Here is a 20121-nt window from a genome sequence, read left to right on the forward strand (position 1 = left end):
ACCTTCAAAGGGATTCTGTCCAATGTCTGTAGAATTCCATTCATGACTATCAATCAGAGCACCGGAAAGATGGTGCGACCCTGGAACGTTACTCTACTCACAATTCTGTTCAAGTGGCTACCTACCACATTAGATTGGATCATTCCGGCTCTTAACTGTTATAGTGTCCCCCCATATAGAACTACGGTTTGTTACCTGTAGCGTAGCGAATGCTCAACTTTACTAAATACCTGATGAGGAGCGGTTTCTGTTCTCGTGAGGAGCAGTTTCCGTGAACGCAACCCTCAACCCCTCCCCCCTTACCTCGATCATCCTTAACTGGATATCTAGAACGCACTCTAAGATCTTCAACACAAAAGATTGAGTGTGATTTGCTGAAAGTCCTTCGTGGGACTATAGCTTTGACAGCCCGCTTTCCGTATGCATGCACATCAGCTCCTGGAGATTTATATGCGAAGAACCTGTTTATAGCCCTGCTGCTTCGTAGCGAATATCATCCCAGTTTCATGTCCTGCAAATTCCACTCCACAAAACAACATGTTATGGTTCAGACAGACTCCCTCCGCATAAATTACGATTTCATCGGGGAGCCGACGAATTCGGACATAGCAGCTTACTATTTTATAGTAGAGGACTGAAGACAGACTCCCGTGGAACACCCGCCGTTATATTGTATGTCTTCGACCCTTCGTCGGAATTGTAGAGCAACTTTCGCTGGTATCAGTAGGTACCCAAAGAGTTCAGCTCTGCCAATAACTCTTGCAATGTATTACTGACTGCCCGCCTGCAATAGACAAAAGCCTAGGTCTACTCTAACAATATTGATATTGCAACAACAGATAAGTTGAGCGTTTGCATCGCAACTAAGAATTTGTGGCTACCACTACCAGGGCCCCTAGTTCTGGCGTCGGTAAACCCTGTACACTGCAACATAATAATCCCAAAGATAGTGATATTGTCCGTACAGGGGGACACCGCGATGTTCTTTTATACATTGTAAAATTATTTTAATTATTACTTTTATAGTAGCATGAAGCAGGCAAATGCCCTTTATATGTCGCACTCATTTTTATATAAACGATCATCCCCTTTTTCAACTCCCTGGGATAGATCTCTGATTCCTAGGATTTGCGAATAAGTGAACTAGCAACATCAAGGTGATATCTATTAAGAATTTGCAATCCAAAGTAGAGTCCACTGTCGCTGTATGTCGCTGTATAGGGGCACCACTTCAAAACTGATCGCGACTGGTACCCAAGCCAAAAGCTTCAATAATATCGTGTTCGCGTCGGCTCATCGGCATACTCCAGAGAACATCAAATAGTGAATCTCTTTGAAGTACGGTGAAGTAGCTGGCCACACATTAAGCAAGGAAGGCAACTTCATTGGGAACTATGCTATGCATTATAGCAGAATGGTGGGTCATCCTAGAATTACATTTTGAATCATAATGGTGTATCTTACCCCTTTTAACTCATTTTCTTCAGCCTTTGTCCCGTTCACACGCGGGTCGACTCGTCATGATCGGTTTCGTCATTCTATCAAATGCCTGATCTGGATGCAATCTCGAGGCTTTTAAATACCCATTCAGCGTACCAAACCAACGTTTTTTCGGCCTGCCTTTTGGTTTTTTTCCATCAAATTCGATATTCAGATCAATCTTGGCAAGGAAATTCTCGTCAGCCGAAATTATATAGCCATATCATCGAAAACCCCCCTCTCGCAATTTTTCCACGATCGATGCAACCTCATATCGTTCGCGGATATCTTCATTTCGGATGTGGTCAAGGCGTGTCAAGCCACTAGTCCAACGTAACATCTTCGTCTCCTTGACCGCAAGACGTTGTTCATTGTTTTTATAGTCGACCAACACTCACAACTGTAGAGGGCGACAGGATGGACGACATCATTTAGAATTTTCAGGCATTCGTTGTTACATCGAACACAAAAAACACCAGTTATTGAACGCCAAATCATCGAGGTTGGGCTAATGCGTGAGTTTTCCATTGCCTGATAACATTGACCCGTGATATTTAAATCGCTCGGTTCTGGGCAAGCCACTGTCAGTGATAGTTCCTGTTTCATGTGGATTGGTCGTAAAAAAATCAGTTTTATTCAGATTTAATCTGAAACATGTGTGGCATTAGAAGATCATTCCATTTTTGGACAAGTTTCTCGAGATCATTTTTGTTATGAGGCGCGAAGTAAACATCATCTGCATGGAGCAGTATATAGGGCGAACATTGGATGTCCCGTGTGGCAGGGTCCATAACAAGATCGAAGAAGGCTGGTGAGAGGGCGCTTCCTTGATGAACACCAATGGAAATTCGAAGCAGTTTTGATACACCCACTACAATTCGAACTTTACTTTTCGGATCGTGGAAGAGCAATTAAACCCAGCGCACGATTTCCTCTGGTACTAGGTGTTGTCGTACAGCATACCAGATGAGTTAGATCATCCTTGATGGGTTTGGTACTAATGTTGTTGAATGCTCCCTCTATATATAGCACAACTAAGGTATGTTGCCTGTAGCGTATCGACTACTCAACTGCAATCTCTGTGAATCTGTTTTTAAGGTAGGTATGCTGAGATTTCGAAAAAGGCAAGCTCCCCCTGGATCATGACTAAATAGATGTCCAGGACGCGCTGTGTGTGATTGACCGAAAGTCTTTCACGGACTCATGGCCTCCGCCTCCCGCTTTCGGTGTCAAAAAAAGCGCGTTTTTAAGGCCGCTATATATATTCGAACGAAATACAGCTTCGCTAAATCTCTACAAGCCACGGCAAAGTCCTTTCTTGCTCTTTGTGGACCATAGCTGCCATTACGCCATCTGGTATATGCGGAGAAGCTGTTCATAGCCCAGGTGATTTTATCATCGGTGATTGCCGATTTGGTAATATCATACGACTGGAACTGCATAACCATCAAGCAGGGCTCTAATTCACATTCATTCCCTTAAGAAGATTCTACCTAGAAGAAAGCCGAGAGACTCCCGATTTGTTAAGAAAGGATGAAGTCCTATGTTCCTTGGCCAGAATCGGTTTCGGTTTTCCCCGCTTCATTACGCGTAATTCCACCCCAAAGTTTTCAAGGCAAAACTTTATGGTCCAGGCAGTCTCATTCATATAAATTACAATTTCACCGGGGGTGGAGTATTATGTCATCTACAAATTCGACGATAACAACTTATTTATCTAAATAGATATCTACTAAGACGCCACCATCTATTATATTTCATAGCAGAGTACCGGAGACAGACCCCTATGGAACACCCGTCGTTATATTGTATGTCTTCGACCCTTCGTATTCTCATTGATTTTATGATCACCAACCTGATTCTGGTCCCTTCAGGTTACGATTTATTGCTCTAATTTACTTTTGTGCTTGCGCTTGATAATTCCTGTGTGTATACCGTTCACTGACGTTCACAACTGCTTAATTTCGTCCTTTTTATTTCTATCCTTGGAAAGCTGAATAAATCTATATTCTCTATTATACAGTGTCCCATTCTACTGGTCAGTCGAACTTTTACTGCTTCTGGATGTCTTCCCGCCTCTTGTCCTTGTCATACATATGGTTTCAGTCTCATAGACTCTTAGCCCGATTTCCTTTACTGCCATTTGGCATTCATTGCGATGCATCACATGAAATTTTATGTCGTCATATACAGCTCTAATAATAACTAGTAATTTTTTCGGAAAGCTCCTCCTCCTTAAAACATTCGAGATACACTCCCTGTTGACGCTGTGGAAAGTCCTCTCGAAACACAACGATGTAAGCCCCTGTACACTACATCATAATGACCCCAAGGACATTAATGTAGTCAGTACAGAGGGATTCAGGGCGAAACCCACTTTGCTTCCTCTCGTTCAAGCTTTCGTGATGTTCGTTGATATGTCGTAAAATTATTTTAATTATTACCTTTACAAAAGCACGCAAGAGAGGTGTCATTTTGCAGAATCTTAACGATCATCCCTATTTTCTACTCCCTGAAATCTCTGATTCCTATATGGTTGCCTTTCACCCGTTGGTGGGGTATAACGAGTCAACTGCACCTACTCGTCATCGCTCGCGGTTACCTAAAATGCGCTTCAGCTCCCCCATGACTTCCCGAGCCGCTCGTATACCTCCTCTACTGTTGCCAAGTGCCCTTTGGGCGACCCAGTTGTCGGCCACCTTGGGAGAATGGATTCCACTGTAAGGCATAGCCCGCAACGCAAATGGCCCCCCTCTTTAATATGTTACCTATCCACTGCCACTTCCGTCTTCCTATCATACGCAAACGAGTGTCTAACCTGTGCGCCAATCAGGTTATTCGTTTTCGCTCCTAAGTAGGACCCACCGAGGTTACATTCTATCACCGATTATTTTTTTTCTCATTATCGGTGTCGTTTTTCGTGCTACTTTACTTGGAACATAGAAAGAGACTCAATAGACTTTACCATCTTGACCTCGTTGACGCTGACGACATCTACTTACTCTTTCAGCGAATACTGGACCCAAGCCGAATGACGTTAAATTTACAAAAAAAAAAACCAAAGTCGGGTTGGAGATGAATACCAAGAAAACCCCCTTGCTGTTTTGTTGAGGACATTCCATCCCACTATATTCTCTGTATCACTGTTTAGGAGCTGCACTTAGAAACTGACCCTTTCTGATACCCAAAAGCTAGTAGCTTTCATAATATCATGTTTGCGTCACCTCATCGGAATACTCGAATGACCATCAAATAATGAATCTGGTTGGAGTACGGTGCAGTAGCTGTGAATAGACCATGCATTTAGCAAGGGAGACAAATTCATTGTGAACTATATTATGCAATTGAACCTATTATACCAGAGTGATGGGTCAACCTAGAATTACATTTTGAGTCATTGTGGCGTACCGTATCCCCTTAAACTCTTGGAAAAAATAGAGTTCCTAAAATATTCAACCAGTAAACGCAGGCATAGAAAAATAAGGAAATAAGGAAAAATAAGGTACAATTCGATTCTAAACACAAACCAATAAATTCGGTAATTTTAAAATGGTTTATTACCCACATATGCCGATTTTTTCCACCCTTCTTGTAATTCTAGCTAAATTTTCTTTATTTATATTTTCATTTAATAATTGTTTTGGAGTTTTTATTTTTCTCTGTTTTTTATTTCAACTTTTCTTCATATTTTTCCAGTAAATATACTCCGCCACGCGCTATTTATTTCCTTTATTAAAGAATATCAGTATCAAAAGTAACTTTCAGCAACTAGCACCTTGCCACCAACTTGAAATCAGCCGGTAATGATAGTGAAATATACGAGAAAATCAATGAAGGAATAAGAACGAAAACAGGAAAACTACATTCCTAGAATGATTCAAATCAATTAGTAAATAATAATCCAATACATTTAGAGCAATATATTCTTAGACTGTTTAGATATAGAAGTATATTTAGCGTTTAAAAGATCAATATCAAACAGTCAGTTTGAATAAACTAAAACAATTTTGGGTGTTGATAGTTAGACTAAATGAGAAATATGCTTTCCTTGCACTAAGCTATGATTTTAGAATTTTTTATAGTTTAAATTATACCACTAGAATTATACTTATTCCTGTTAGAACAAAAAGTATTGAACTATAAAAGATAATAACAAACAAATTAAACGGAAATATCTGAAAAACAATAAGAACCATTGAAGCACAAATTAAGTATCTATTACTATAATGAAAAATAAGAAGGAAACCAACCAACTAGCAAAATAAAAAAAACACAAATTTTACAATTTTCCTAATGTAGAAAAAATTTTGACAAAAGTTTTTATCCTAAAAGAATGAAAATAGTGAAAATATAAATGAGAATCTGATAAGCATTTCAAAATTTTAAAATATACCCAAGCAGCTAAATATTATCGAAGAAGGGCGATTTATTGAAAAATATTTAATTATTTTTATTAATTAATTTGAATAAAACAATTTCAAAGGGATCCCATTTAAATTATAAGGAACATATGCAGATCAATTAATATTTCTGCTCTTAGATATAATTATCGCTTGGGATTTTCTCTCTCGTCCCTATTTTACATTTCATAATCTTTTCTTAATTTTTATATTTAGTTATTGAAGAAATATACAGGAGCAATTGTTTTTTAACTATAAAATCGCAAGGAAATGACAAAGAAGTCGACGCATGTTTGTGAAAGTAAATAATGAAAATAATCAATTTTTTCTCCTTTATATTATCTTTTATTATTTTTTTTTTGCTTGCACATTCTATGCGGTTAATAAATTTTTAATTTTCTGTTTTAATTTTTTTTTTATTTAATTTATAAATAAACTCTCATACTTTATTCCTGAAATACATAAAATTATTGTAATTCTGCTGTATCTTTTTGCTTATAAATTCATGCCATTGTAAAATGTGCTAAATCCGCAAACAAAACCTTTGCATTTTTTTTATTTTCAAACAATAAATAAATAAACATATATTATGTATGTAAAAATCAGTAAAATGCATTTTATAAATAATAACATCTGCAGATTGTATAAATGTGCTTCGAAGAAAACCCTTCAATCCAAATAAAACCATGAGTTGTGATAATTTTACTAAAAAACCATTAATTATGTATAGCTTGTACTGGAATACTTTCTAGTAAATCATCAAACCTAGTCTAATAACATGTAGTATTTTTAGATTTTGAAATCTCATACACGGATTGTTGAATCATCATACACATTGTACTAATAAAAGGTTAGTTGATTGCAACTTTCAATATATTACGCTAAACATTCCACTGTTTCTTGATTATTGTTTTACTAATGCTCAGTTGATTGTTACAATTTAAGTTGATATTAGGACAAGTTACTAATCAGTGAATTTCGATCTTCTTCCTCTGTCGTTTGGTTCTGATATGCTGTTGCCCCAATTTAGTATGATTGCATGATAAATTGAATTATGAATTACAAAATTTTTTAAACCATTCTTGCGTTATACTCCTCATTGCAGCTTGGTTTGAATGCTCATATGAAAATTTCGCTTAGAATATATACAAAAACACTGACAATTTACACATAACATAAATTTGATAATTTTAAGTGAAAGCTTCGCATTTTAGGTTATGAGATTAAAATTATATTTAGATAAATATAATATTATCTTAAATCACAAATTAGTGCGTGCAAGCTCACAAATTTATATATTTAAATGACTTAGCTTCGGTCAAATTCAAATGTTATGCTTAGCCTTCGGTGCATTGTTTGTTATTGAAGCCTTAGCCTGCATTGTAACTATTGACTATTTGAGATCTACTAATTCGATCTATTCAGAGAAGCACCACTGTCAACCAATATGAACTAAAATAAAAAAATACCAGCCAAATTTCCCCTTTTTAGTCATGTCCTTTCAGTGACTGGAAACTCTTTACGTCATGCGAGGTCGTGGTTCTTGAAATGGTACTATCTCCGAACTATGCTTGTAATCGTCGTGAAATTTCAACTGAATTAACTACCTCCCTGGGCCCGAACTTTATTATAAGTCGCGACTTCATGGAGGACCAATTAGGACCAATCCTTCCCTCTTTCAACTCCTTCTAGGTGTATGAACTCTTTAGAATGCTTAGAAAGTCAGTTCCATTTATCATGGTTCATTTGAATTAACACAATCATCATTAACACCATTACGGTCTTCACAGCAGGACAATGTTGAGTTTCACTCCACTGCCTGACTCCCCAAACTTGTCCCCTCTACCTAGTTATCAATATTGTATAGATGTGCCTCCAAATGATGGAGGTCCGCCATGCCATACCCCCGTAGCACGGTAAGGTCAAGCTTATTTACTGAGGTTGCCAGAAATCAATGAGGCCGCCCTCGCATACAGTCAGTTACAACCGACCGCAAACTAGCCAATGAGCCCCTGGATTAAGGGAAGTATTTTTTGACTCCAGAGTCTAGATCGGTAGCGTTTCATTGATTGTAAGGTCAGCTCGTAACGGTGTGGCTGTTGCCACGCATTAACGATCTTGGTAGACAAAAGAACTTGGCTCCTGGAGGTCCACATATCGACCCTTTAGAGAGCGATAGGTTGGCTCCTAGAAAGCTACATTCCTATCTACAGTATATCTTGCAGTCCACTATTTGACCCCATTCTTATCTGCACACATCCGATTTTCCTTAAAACATCACAAAATATTACCAAGAATTGCTATCTGATTACGATATGCTCCTTCCAACTAATTCAAGGAATTCAAGCATTGAAAATCTGGTTGAATTCAATCAATAAGGGATTGCCGTTCTATTTTGAACCGAACCGAAAAATGCGCAGGCTCCACTAACAGCGAAGGAAAGGATAGGGGTGCTAGTTACTAGAACACAACGGAAGTGTTAAACATTTATGAATATCGGTAAAAGTTGTCTACTTCCCACTGTTAAAACTTGAACGATTGAAGATGACCAAATGACCGTCCTAAGTGGCCGGAGACGACCAAGAGGGAAAAGCTATCCGAAAAACCTAAAACAATGGCGAAATTGACCGTGAAAGTCCGTCCACACATATTGAATTTCTATCGAAGGGCTTCGTCGACACGTGCTTGGCTCGGGAGTTTGGGGGGGACCTTTCAACTGATGCGTGGATTCGCACCGGATTCTAAATACCTATCGATTGAGCCAAAATGCCAGCGAAACCTGAAAATGAGAAAAAAAATAACGACCCGACCGCGCAGGTGGAGTGCCGTGATCGGAAAAAACGATCCACGGCCGATTGCACCCTCAATCGATGGCTCTCCTGCCTCAGATGTATGGTGAGACACGACCTTGGCATCCTCTGGCCATTCTGGTCTTTTTAAAAAAAAAAAACAAAAGCAATCAATCAACGCAAAAATAATCAAGCATTCTCAACAAAGACCTTCGCGGAATCCTTTCCCCCTAAATTTTTCGACTCTTACTAAAACAACCTTCGCAAAACGCGGGGATGACAAAAATGCCATCCCAACCTCAAAACTTGTTTGCGACCTGCGCGCAAGAACACCCTCTCCCAAAGTTTTCATCAACGGAGTAACATCCATCACACAGTATTAGGTAACCAAATCAAGCAAAAGGGATCACGGGAAATCACCCTTCTTCGTTTGAAATCCAAGAGCAAAATGAGGATGAATCGTAGAGAACAGAATGAGACAGTTTTTAGCCAACTGCCTCCGTATTCTTTGAAGGATTCATCCCGCCAAAGTAGAAAGAATATTTAATTTTTCAATTAAATGGATGAAGAGGCTGCCATTTCACACCAAAGGTAAGGAAATCCACTCCACAGAAGCTCGGACGGCAATGCCTTTCAACCTATAGCCGCATAAGCCCGTAGATCCAGGGAGATTCTGGAAGGCAATTATCTGCGAGACAGTAAGTACCAAAGCCGAACACAAGAAACAACCAACTCCTGTGCTATACTACCAAGGACAGTATAAGAAAGTATACTCCAAAAAAGGAGGGAGGGGGGGGACAGGAGCACTAGCTTCTGGCGAAAAAGGCGTTCCCGTGGACCCATGTATCGGTAAAGGACACATCCATTTTTGATATAATGAAACGTGAGGGATCGCTGTGGTTAAAGGACCCCCATATTTCGGCTATCAACTAACGACTAATTAGTTGTCTTTGGCCTGGATGAAAACAGTCACGATTTTTCTTTTATTTTTGAACTTGGGTCTTTAACCCAAAAAGAGGAGTCTTTGGACCACAAAAGTGAAAGTAAGTTACTTCCCAAGTGGACCGGCCCGTCATCAAGTAGATGCGGAGCATCGTCATCAGGAAAAAAAAAATAAATCACGGAAACTTGTTGGCATGGCACCTATCGTCCCGGCTGCTTATGAAGTGTATTTCGGCCTCTACGTGGTCAAGAAAAAACGGCAAAATATCCGAATGCTACCAAAAATATTATATGTCAAACTAAATCTTTGCTTTTTCGTCGCTAGTTGTTAATTCCCGTCGTAGTAGGCTTAGTCCATATTCAGTTAAAAGGCTTTCAAGTCAGTAGCTAACATTTCAAGACATCAGTATTTCTGGGTCGCTTTGCATTGAGTAGGATGGCCAGACCATGTAAACTTACCATCGAAGGGGTTTCTTTCAAAATTTCTCCGCGATAGAAGAGGCGCTCTAGCATGTCAATGTTATTGTATATCTTTGGGGTAGGGATGAGGTAGCTAACTGGCTCATATGTGTATTGGTATGTCGGTATGTCTATGATGCCTAGACGGCACACAGTGTTGGACTCCCGGTTCGATACGTCGTCGGACTACCAACTAAACACCTCCCCATCGTCAGGAAGCTAGCCTGGAACAGTTTGTCACATTACTTCGGCTAGTCCCCGAACTCTCCCGCCTTGCGGAGTCTTCAAACCAGGAAATTCCTTTCACCAACAGGAGGGGAGAAGAAGAAGGAAACTGTCAGTTCAACGAACCCCCGCCACCCGGCTCCTCCACCGGTCGAGCTCTATCTTCTTAGCAACGAGAAGGACCCGAACGTAATGGGCAACACGCTCCACCTGTCAGCACTCCTCAGCATCTCTTCGACAATGTTGTCTGGAGAGAGATCCCCTGTGCTTAAATAGAGCCGCTGACGAACTCCATCCCACCTTCCACAAGAAAAAAAGTGTGGTGGGCATCGCCCACAACTCCATTGCGAAACACACAATCCGGAGATCGCGCCTTTCCAATCTTGTGCAGGTACGACTGAAAATTTCCATGCCCACTTAAAAATTGGGTAAGGAAATAGTCAGTCTCACTATGCTTCCGATTCAACCACGCACCTAAGTTTCCGATGACCCGCGCGATCCACCTGCTTCTAGTTTTATTTTGCCAAGAGGGCTGCCACTCGTCTAGAGTACGTTGCCGTTTTTCACGAGCAACCACCTTCCTTGGCTCATCTCCCATGCGCTACCCCCGACGTGACCTCCATCCTCCTTTGACCCTCTAGTGTTTCATAGAGCAGGGAGCAATTCCTCAGATAGTCCCTCAATATCCGTAAGAGATCCACGTGGAAAGTATTGTCTAGTGCGCCTAGAATGTCTTTCCATCTTAGGGAATTAAAGGCGTTTCTGACGTCAAGCATTACGAGGAGCACCACCCGTCGAGTCCGGCGGCTATGTGCCTCAGCTCGTCAAACGTCATCCACGGCTTGCATGACAGCATTAACTGTGGATCTCCCTGCTCTAAAACCAAACCGCCGAGGAGATGAATCCCCGGCAGCACATATTCTTCAGCGAGTCTACTTTTGATAAGCTTTTCGAGCACTTTTCCAACAGTGTCAAGCATACACAGTGGGCGGTATAAAGACGGCAACTCGGGGTCGCCTTTCTTTCTGTGGATCAGCACAAGCCACGCACCTTCCAACGAGCAGGGAAAGTGACCTCTTTCAGGCAAGTGTTGAATGCGCCGAACAGTAGGTCTGGACGGTGTTGGAATACCAGTTTGTATGTTTCTGCTGGAATACCATCGAGTCCTGGCGCCTTCTTGCTTTTCATAGAGAGGACTGCCTGTTCCAACTCTTTCCATCTGCTCGGCCTTAAGTGAACAGGGTTTCCGCCGAGCCCCGATTTTTCGGGTTACCAGTTTGTAACCGAGTCGCCGGGGTGCGCACACCCGGAGTTTGTGTCCACCACTTCGAAGGCAATGTATTGGTGATCACTTGCCGAGAAGTCTTCCAGAACTCGCCACTCGTCCACTAGCGACACCAGTGATTCCGACGCGAAGGTTACGTCTGGAATGCTTTCCTCGCGCCGGAACGTTGGGGTGGATCCGGTGTTTAGAACTACCAATCCTATTCTCGCGCCATTTCCAAAATTCGTTTCCCTCTGGAGTCTGTGTGAAGCATTCCCCATTCAAGTGTCCTAACATTGAAGTCACCTCTGACCAGGATCCGCTCATCTGTGCCTGCCTTCCGAAGCATCAAGCCTCCGTCGAAAGCCCCGCATCGTCTCATTTGGCGTATGGTAGACACTGAAAAACATTATCGCAAAACACCGAATTCGGACAAAACCATCCCCTCGGCCTTGGGTAAGAACCCTAAGGAGGGTGGCGTCCCGAACCCAGATGGCTACGGTATCTGATATGTCAGGGTGCCATGAAACTGGGTCCTTGTTTTGGTACTGCTCACTGATGAGAACTAAATCAGCTTTGGTCTTTGCAACGAACTGCGCTAGCAACTCATGAGCGGTTGCACTCCGGTGCATATTGATTTGTAGGATATGAATCATGTTGAACGCGTTCTAGCTTTTTCCAATTCTGCTCTGAAAACTGGACACCGCCCGAGCCCGCAGGATGCGCTACGTTCTCATTAGTCGCACCACGGTCCCTGCATAGAACGCAGCTTTCCTTTTCATTGCAGGTGTTCGCTTTATGGCCTGCCTGACCGCATTTACGGTATATTGCCCTTCTGTCAGGTCCCCGCGAGATTGCAGATATGTGCCCATAATCCAAACATCTGTAACATTTGGTTGGGGCGGCCCGGATTCGTATCCTACACACCACCCAACCAATTTGTATTTTCCCGCTATTTGGAAACTTCCTCGCGGATTGCTTGGCAACTTCCACCACAGCGATTTTTTGGCCCTAGGAGCTCGCAGAGGTGATACCAATGCGGGTATCCTCCCGGTTACCTCCGAACATTTGCGTTTGATGGCTTCTTCTACCTCGTTCTTTTCTGTGAAGCAGTCAAGGTCTCGGATTTCCAGAGAACACGTGGGTTCCAAGTCTTGCCTTCCGTCGGCTTAATAAGCAAAGCTGGCGGTCTAGTCCTCCTTCGTCTCCCCACCTTTTCTTTTGGTGCGCCGTCCTTCGTGTCCACCTTAATTTTAGGTAGAATTTTATATGATGACGCAACGTGTTGTTGTCTCTTGTTCCTCTTCGTCTTCTTGTTCTGAGCCTCTGAGGATTTTCTCTTACTTTCCATGTCCGCCTATAATATGAAATCCTGTCCAGGAGCTCCTTCGGTTCCGTTAGCCCGTTTTTCACCCCCTTGCCGACGTTTTTCTGGAGAAACGTCGCAGATCGCGATGCGGCTTCACAACTGCCCCGCATTTCTTAATAAGCCTTTCCTCTTCAGCTTGCGCCAGAGTAGTCAACAGCCCTCCCAATCGGCTTATATTCGAAACCATTTGGTTAGTTTCGGCAGTTTCCACTGTGCCTCTTTCCGCAGTTATAGCTCTGCGTAGCATGGTCTGGATTCCTGTCTCTGTTGAAGGTGCCGCGTCACTTTGGGAGTCCTCTTCTCTGTTTGCGCATCCTTATGTCTTGTCGGATATTTCAGTCGTTGCCGCCTCATTCGCTGGGCGCTGGGTAGAGCGACGCATTTTCGTGCCGCGTATAAACACAAACAGCTCATTCATTCCGCTATTTCCTCGTTTATATTATTTTTATTCGCAGTTCTTACCAGCTCATCGTATGCAAGGGAGCGGGCCGCAATAGTTAGGAATGGGTATACCCTTGGAGACAAAGCCCCTTACCCCTGAGGCCTGACTTACGATTAGCTGATCCCGCAACTCACGGACGGATCAACGCTCGCTCGAGCCAACGCGGTCTACTAATACCGGATCAATTCAGCTGTGAATGAGTACCTAAGTGAGATCAGGGTAATAATCTCGGGCGAGCGCAATGCTGACCACATTGCCTGCTACAGTATACTGTAGTGTAATGTTACGGTCTTGAATGAAGTGCTCTAACACACGTCAAGGCCCTGATCCAATGTGGGCTGCTGCGCCAACAACTATTATTATTATTATAAAATTTCCAGCAATGCGCTGGGAGTCTTCTTGACCTAGTCCCTCTGCCCGATACCCTTCAATAAAGACTAGCAACTAAGTTTAGGGTTGTTTTCATTCATATAACTATGCAGTCATCCGTTAAGACCACTGCGTCGTTGCTTCATTTTTAAACGCAAGGTAATTTCGGAGACATATTTCAGACTAAGGAAAGTAATAGTTTCCTTCACTATTTCATACGAATAGTCATAGGAAATTCCATTCATCACAACAAACTCTATTTGAAATTAAAACCGATCAGGGTCCTCATTTGCTAAATTAACTATGCTTCCTAGTGGCATTTGAAAAAGTTTTCCACGTAGTCCAGTATTTAAAATTTACAAGAGGTGCTGACAATTGAAATTTTATTTATAGAAAATTAAATAAATTAATTTTGAAAACTCTATAAAACTTAGTATTGAATAGATACTAAAATATCTTGTTTCCCTTCTAATTTATAGAAAAATAAACCATCGGATAAAAATGAGCAGTTCTGGAGTGGCTCAAAATCCACATCAAAGAAGAAATTAAAACCATCGAATGAAACAACCGTATAACAAAGAGTAATGGAAAATTTTGTTTCGCCTATTGCATAGTAGGGCCTTTGAGAATGTTAAGTTACGTACAAAATACTTTTAATTCATTGTTGATATTGTTTTATTAGTATTACCTTGTTTAAAGATGAATATGTTGTAAATATGTAGCGAAAATAGTGTAAATTTTTACCGTGAAAGGATCTAGAAAAAAATGTTAAAATCCCTATATAGCAGGAAAAATAGTATAAATGTATAGATCATCTTATCTTTACTGCCTCCATTGATAATCTTGAAAATAAAAGATGGAATGATCATGAAAGTTTCAGAAATAAAGTACATAAATTAAAGGCAACAGGATATTTGGAAAGAAAATTAATAATAAATGAATAATGAAAATAGTTGAAAGCCTACTAAAAACAAAGATGAAAATATTATTCATCTTAAATAGAAAATTTAATGAAACTAGTAAATACACAAATGATAATTTAATATAATTTTTAAAAGTAAATATTTTTCTGCTTAACATTTTTTCTTATCCTGTGTCTATTGTAAAAACTCATTAAATATCAGAAATAACATTATTAACTCTTAATAAACTTAGATTATTTCAATATCGCATTGTGTGTACTAATAAAAGGTTTAAGAATGCAAAATATTTGTGTATTCTTATCCCAAACTAACGCAAACAACTTAGAATCATGCCTCATTTAGGCTCCCTTAAACACTGTAAAAGAAGCATAGAGAAATGTACAAAGGAAGTCGTAGTCACCTATTATCTTACTGTTGAATTAAAAATTCAGATCTTATGATGTTTCTACTTTGTGCGTAGAGAGAAAGTGTTTTCAGGCAAATACCACCTTAAATGATTATGTTCATTTATAAAAGGAAATAATATTGTATATTAGATACTTTCTGTCGACAGAAAACCACTAAATAAACATTCTTTTAGTGTTATTTCTATGTCCTCTATGGAACCATTCTCTAATATTTGCGGTTATCGAATTGTATAATAAAGATCTAAAAAATATATCTTTTGAATAAATTTTCATAGATTTATTAACTTTACAATTCATAATTTTGTAATTTCACTTCGAACTTGAGCTCAATTTTATATTTCAATGAACCTTCCACGTAAACTACTGAAATGACATCACATGACATCAAAGTAACGCACAAAGTAGAAAACATAAAATTTGATCCTGAAAAGTTTTAGACTAATTTTTCTCTATGTTGAATTTAAAATTAAGCAAATCAGAAATCTAATCTGTAAAAAAATACATAAAATATATTATAATATATTTTTAAGAAATATATAAACCAAAAAACCAGCAAAACCCATCACAAAAAAAAAATTATTAAAACCAAAAACAGAATGAAATTAAACCGTCTAGTGTTATTCAGATGAATTTTACTACCAAAAAAGCAACATTTATTAGTGTTCAATTATTTATTACATTTCTACTTATATACATTGAAAGAAATGAAAATATATATATATATAAATAACAGTAAAAACTGTATAACAATAATATATATATATACGATTTAAAATTTGAGAAAAAAACCCTTGTAATACGTGAAATGAATTTTACGAAAATTTTTAGGATAAAATATATTATACTTATGTTATTATGAACTTATATAAAATAAATGAATAAAAAGCTATACAGAAAATGTTGGGAGTGAAAATTATGAAAAAAAAATTTACAAACCTTTTAAATGTTGATATGAAATCAGACAGATATTATCCATTAATCTTTTAGTTAAGAAATGGTTAAAAGAAATGAAAGAAGGTTAAGAATAAATTCTGAATAATGAACTAAAAATTTGTTTGTTTTCTTTTACATTTCTCAGTCAATAGTTAAAGTTTCTATAATTTCTTTCCTTCCTCTTGGGCAATTTATCACTATATATACCATATATATTTAATATATAATTATAATTTAATTTTTCAAAAACTCCGAACTGCGAATCTATGGCGCAGTTAGCCAAAGAGTATATTCCAGCAACTCTTATAATAGGAGCAACTGTAAACCCGACTTCAATCGGCCTGTCTGCGACATTGTTGCCTAAATTTTCCACAAAACAGAAAAGGAAGGGCCAGCAGGAAAACACTTCAATCCCTACGGAGGGACTACAGGCTAAATCCTGGATATCCGAATCTCTTCTTCCACCCTAACTAGAAAGAGCGAAAGAAAGAAAACTGGTCTAATACCTGTATGTGAAAATGGATCCATGTGGACCGGACATCGTGAACTTAGGAAGGCTCCCAGCAGACGGGTGAGGGAAGGTACTCAGAAAGAAGGCGAACGTCCTTGGAGTCCGTACCTTAAAGTAGATCCAGCAAGCGATTCCAGATATTAGTTTAGAGCTAAGCAAAACAGAGCATGTCGGATGGGGATAACATCAGCATGCTTCATGAAGAGAATTGGGCCATTGAGGGTAAAGTCCATGAATGCCAGAAAGGATCCATCCCACAAATGTTGATAATTTCAGCTTTGGGTTCGACTGCTCTGGGACAGTCGCCATATGATGCTCCATTTTTTCCTAGCAAGACTCAAACTCAATCAGATCAGAAAACCGCTGGGCTTCATTTTTATTTGGAAAGTGAACGCTTATGGTCTTTGACTCACGCTCTCCACAGTAGATCAGTACGCGGCAGATAGAAGGGCTGAAGACATAACCCTATCCTTCTCTGAGATATTAAATGGAACGCGCAGAAAATGGAACCTCGAAACAACTTTGTGAAATCAAATCCAGAGCCTGTTTTTGGGTAGGGTAGGTGAATAGATTTACGAAAAACAATGTTAGACTCCCGGTTCGGTACGCCGTCGGACTACCAACTAAACACCTCCCCATCGTCAGAGAGCTAGCCTGGAACCGTTTGTCACATTACTTCGGGCTAGCCCCCGAACTCTACCGCCTCGCTTAGCCTTCAAATCAAAAATCAAATTCCTTTCATCAACGGGAGGGGAAAGGAGGAAGGGAACTGTCTTTTCAAGTAACCACCTGCCATCTGGCTCCCACACCGGCCGAGCAACAAGAAGGACCCGAAAATAATGGGCAGCACGGCTCTACCTGTCAGCACTCTCCAGCATCTCTTCGACAATGTTGTCTAGAGAGAGATCTCCTGTATTTAAATATAGCAGCTGACGAATCCCATCCCACGTTCCACAACAAAAAAAAAATGTGATGGGCTTTGTCCACAACTCCATTGCAAAACACACAATCAGGGGATCGCGCCTTTCCAATCCTGTACATGTAAGACTGAAAACCTCCATGCCCACTTAAAAATTGGGTAAGGAAATTGTCAGTCTCACCATACTTTCGATTCAGCCACGCACCTAAGTTGCCGATCAGCCGCGCAGTCCATCTGCCTCTAATTTCATTTTGCAAAGAGAGCTGCCACTCATCTAGGATGCGATGCCGTTCTTCACGAGCAACAACCTCCCTTGGCTCATCTCCCTTGCTGACGCTCCTTAGCAAGAAGGGCAACGAGGATCACTCCCGCGATCGCCACCACGCCCGGTTCAGAGACAATGCGGTACGCAGACGCCGCCTGCAAAGCTCCCCATTTCCTATACCTCCTATACCTGCACCTCTTTACCAAGAGCCTCAATGCATACCTCTGCACCGTAGAGCAAAACAGACTGTGTTCAACTCATCAGGAAACGTCGCCTGCTAGAAGTAGGACCCCCAATGTTTGCCATTTACCTACTTAACGCCGAAACTCCAGCTGCAGCCTTGTTCGCTGCTGCTTTGATTTGCTCAAAAAAGCTCATCTTTGAGTCAAGAGAACGTAACTTTATTTATTGTCTTCGGGCCTAGTTCGGCTAGCACTCCACCAGCCTTCGTTTTATGAATGGAAGACACTTCCGATCCGTTATCGTCGGGTTTAATCTTGTAACGGATTTCACTGAAGACTCCCGCAAAAGTCTTGCCTTCCGTCGGTTTAATAAGCAGAGCTGGCGGTCTAGTCCTAATTCGTCTCCCCACCTTTTCTTTTGGTGCTCCGTCCTTTGTGTCCGCCTTAATTTTAGGCAGAGGTTTTTTCTGATGGCGCGACGTGTTGTTGCCTCTCGTTCCTTTTCGGCTTCTTCTTTTAAGCCCTGGAGAGTACCTGAGTGAAGTCTCCTTCAGATGTTCATTCCTCCTTTCGTTTTTTTCTCCAGTTCGCTCTGCAATCGGCTGCCTGCGATCCGTCTAGTACTCGTAGTGTTCTCATCGGAAAGCGCGGTTGTTTCTGCTTCCCGCGGATTTTCTCTTACTCTCCATGTCTGCCTATAATATACAGTCTGGTCCAGGAGTTCCTCCAGTTCTATCAGCCCGTTTCTCATCCCTTTGCTGAAATTTTTCTGAAGGAACATCGCAGATCGCATGGGCTTCACAACTGCCGCGCATTTCTTAATAAGCCTTTCCTCTTCAGCTGGCGCCAGAGAAGTCGACAACCCTCTCATTGGTTAGTTTCGGCAGTTTCCAATATGCCTCTTTCGCAATTATAGCACTGTGTGGTATGTTCCTGTCTCCGTAGCAGGTGCTGCCTCACTTTGCGAGTCCTTCTCTCCATCTACGCGTCCAGATGTCTCGTCGGGTATTTCAGCCCATGTTGAGTCCTTCGCTGGGCGCTGGGGCACATCCCCTCGTTTGATTTGTTTTTCAATTTAAATTGTTTACCAGCGCAACGTATGCGGGGCTGCAATAGTCAGAAACGGCAAAGCCCCTACTCCAGTTTCCTGAGGCCTAACTTACGATTAGCTAATCCCGGAACTCACGGACGGATCAGCGCTCGCTCGGGGCAACGCGGTTTACTTATACCGGTTCAATGCACACTACCTGACCAGGGTTCTCGAAGGGACTGGCTCATGATACACGCTACAACTACCTCCTTCGCAAGGCTAGGCTCATCGACGGCTCCGGGGACTCCCAGTGTGTCCCGGCGTGTATCGGTCATTAGCAGTTCGCTCTTCACCGAAAAACTCTCTCGAGGCGACCCGTTAAAGAGAGCCTTAGTGGATGAAGATATGAACACTGCTGCACTGCCAAATGCGGTTATTCTCAGAGAAATTGATAGTAGAGGAACCGAATCTAGAGTCTGAGAGAAACCTGATGATATTAGTAAACTGACTGTGACATATGCTTCTAACTATTTTTAATTACATAAAAGGCTGCACCTATACCAAAAAACATAATTATATATGGTTGTCCTTCACTCCTTGATGGGGTGTAGCGCGTCAAACACACCCACGCGCCACCAGTCATGATTACCTGAAATGTCTTTCTGCTCCCCACGACTTCCCAAGATACTCTCACTCTTCCTTTACTGTTCTACGCCAAATGCCCTTAGAGTAACCCATTTATAGGCCATTTTGGGCTTGTACTGAATGTACTGATTGTACTGAATGTCCGTCCTCCAATCACAATGCATACGAGTGCCAGGCCTGTACGCCGACCAAGTTCTTCGTTTGCGATTGTAACAGGCCAGCGTACTCCAATGATACGACGCAGACATGTATTGACGAAAGCTTGTAGTTTTTAGGTAACAGTAGAGTTCACTTTCCATGTACTACTCCCATTTAGCAACACAGAAAGAACAACAGCGCAGAACAGTTTCAACTTGATCTTGGAGTTTAGATAACTGCATTTCCAGATTTGAAACAAGGCAGGGAAAACGAATCTAGCTTTGTTAATGTGTCGAGTTATATCCAGTTGGGTACTACCGTTGGCGGAAATTTCACTTCTTGAATGTACAAATTGATCCACGCTCTCGATGCTCTGCCCATTATTGCAGTTAGAGAGAGTGCGATGACCTGTCAAACTGGGAAACTTGGT

The 20121-nt window shown here is 41.0% G+C and overlaps 1 protein-coding gene across 3 annotated transcripts in view; it reads left to right on the plus strand.

Annotated features, from left to right (window-relative positions):
* LOC119649693 (sodium bicarbonate cotransporter 3) overlaps nucleotides 1-16111 on the plus strand; it is a 193928-nt gene extending 177817 nt beyond the window's left edge. For 2 of the 3 annotated variants that reach the window (XM_038052000.1, XM_038052032.1), the window contains one exon: nucleotides 14218-16111. In XM_038052000.1, coding sequence (XP_037907928.1) covers nucleotides 14218-14287 — 70 coding nt within the window. In that variant the 3' untranslated portion in view covers nucleotides 14288-16111. The remainder of the gene's footprint in view (nucleotides 1-14217) is intronic. The other variant, XM_038051964.1, reaches the window with a different exon arrangement.
* The last annotated feature ends 4010 nt before the right edge of the window (nucleotides 16112-20121 follow it).

Source organism: Hermetia illucens, chromosome 1 (assembly GCF_905115235.1).
Source record: "Hermetia illucens chromosome 1, iHerIll2.2.curated.20191125, whole genome shotgun sequence".
In the NCBI taxonomy this organism is placed as follows: domain Eukaryota; kingdom Metazoa; phylum Arthropoda; class Insecta; order Diptera; family Stratiomyidae; genus Hermetia; species Hermetia illucens.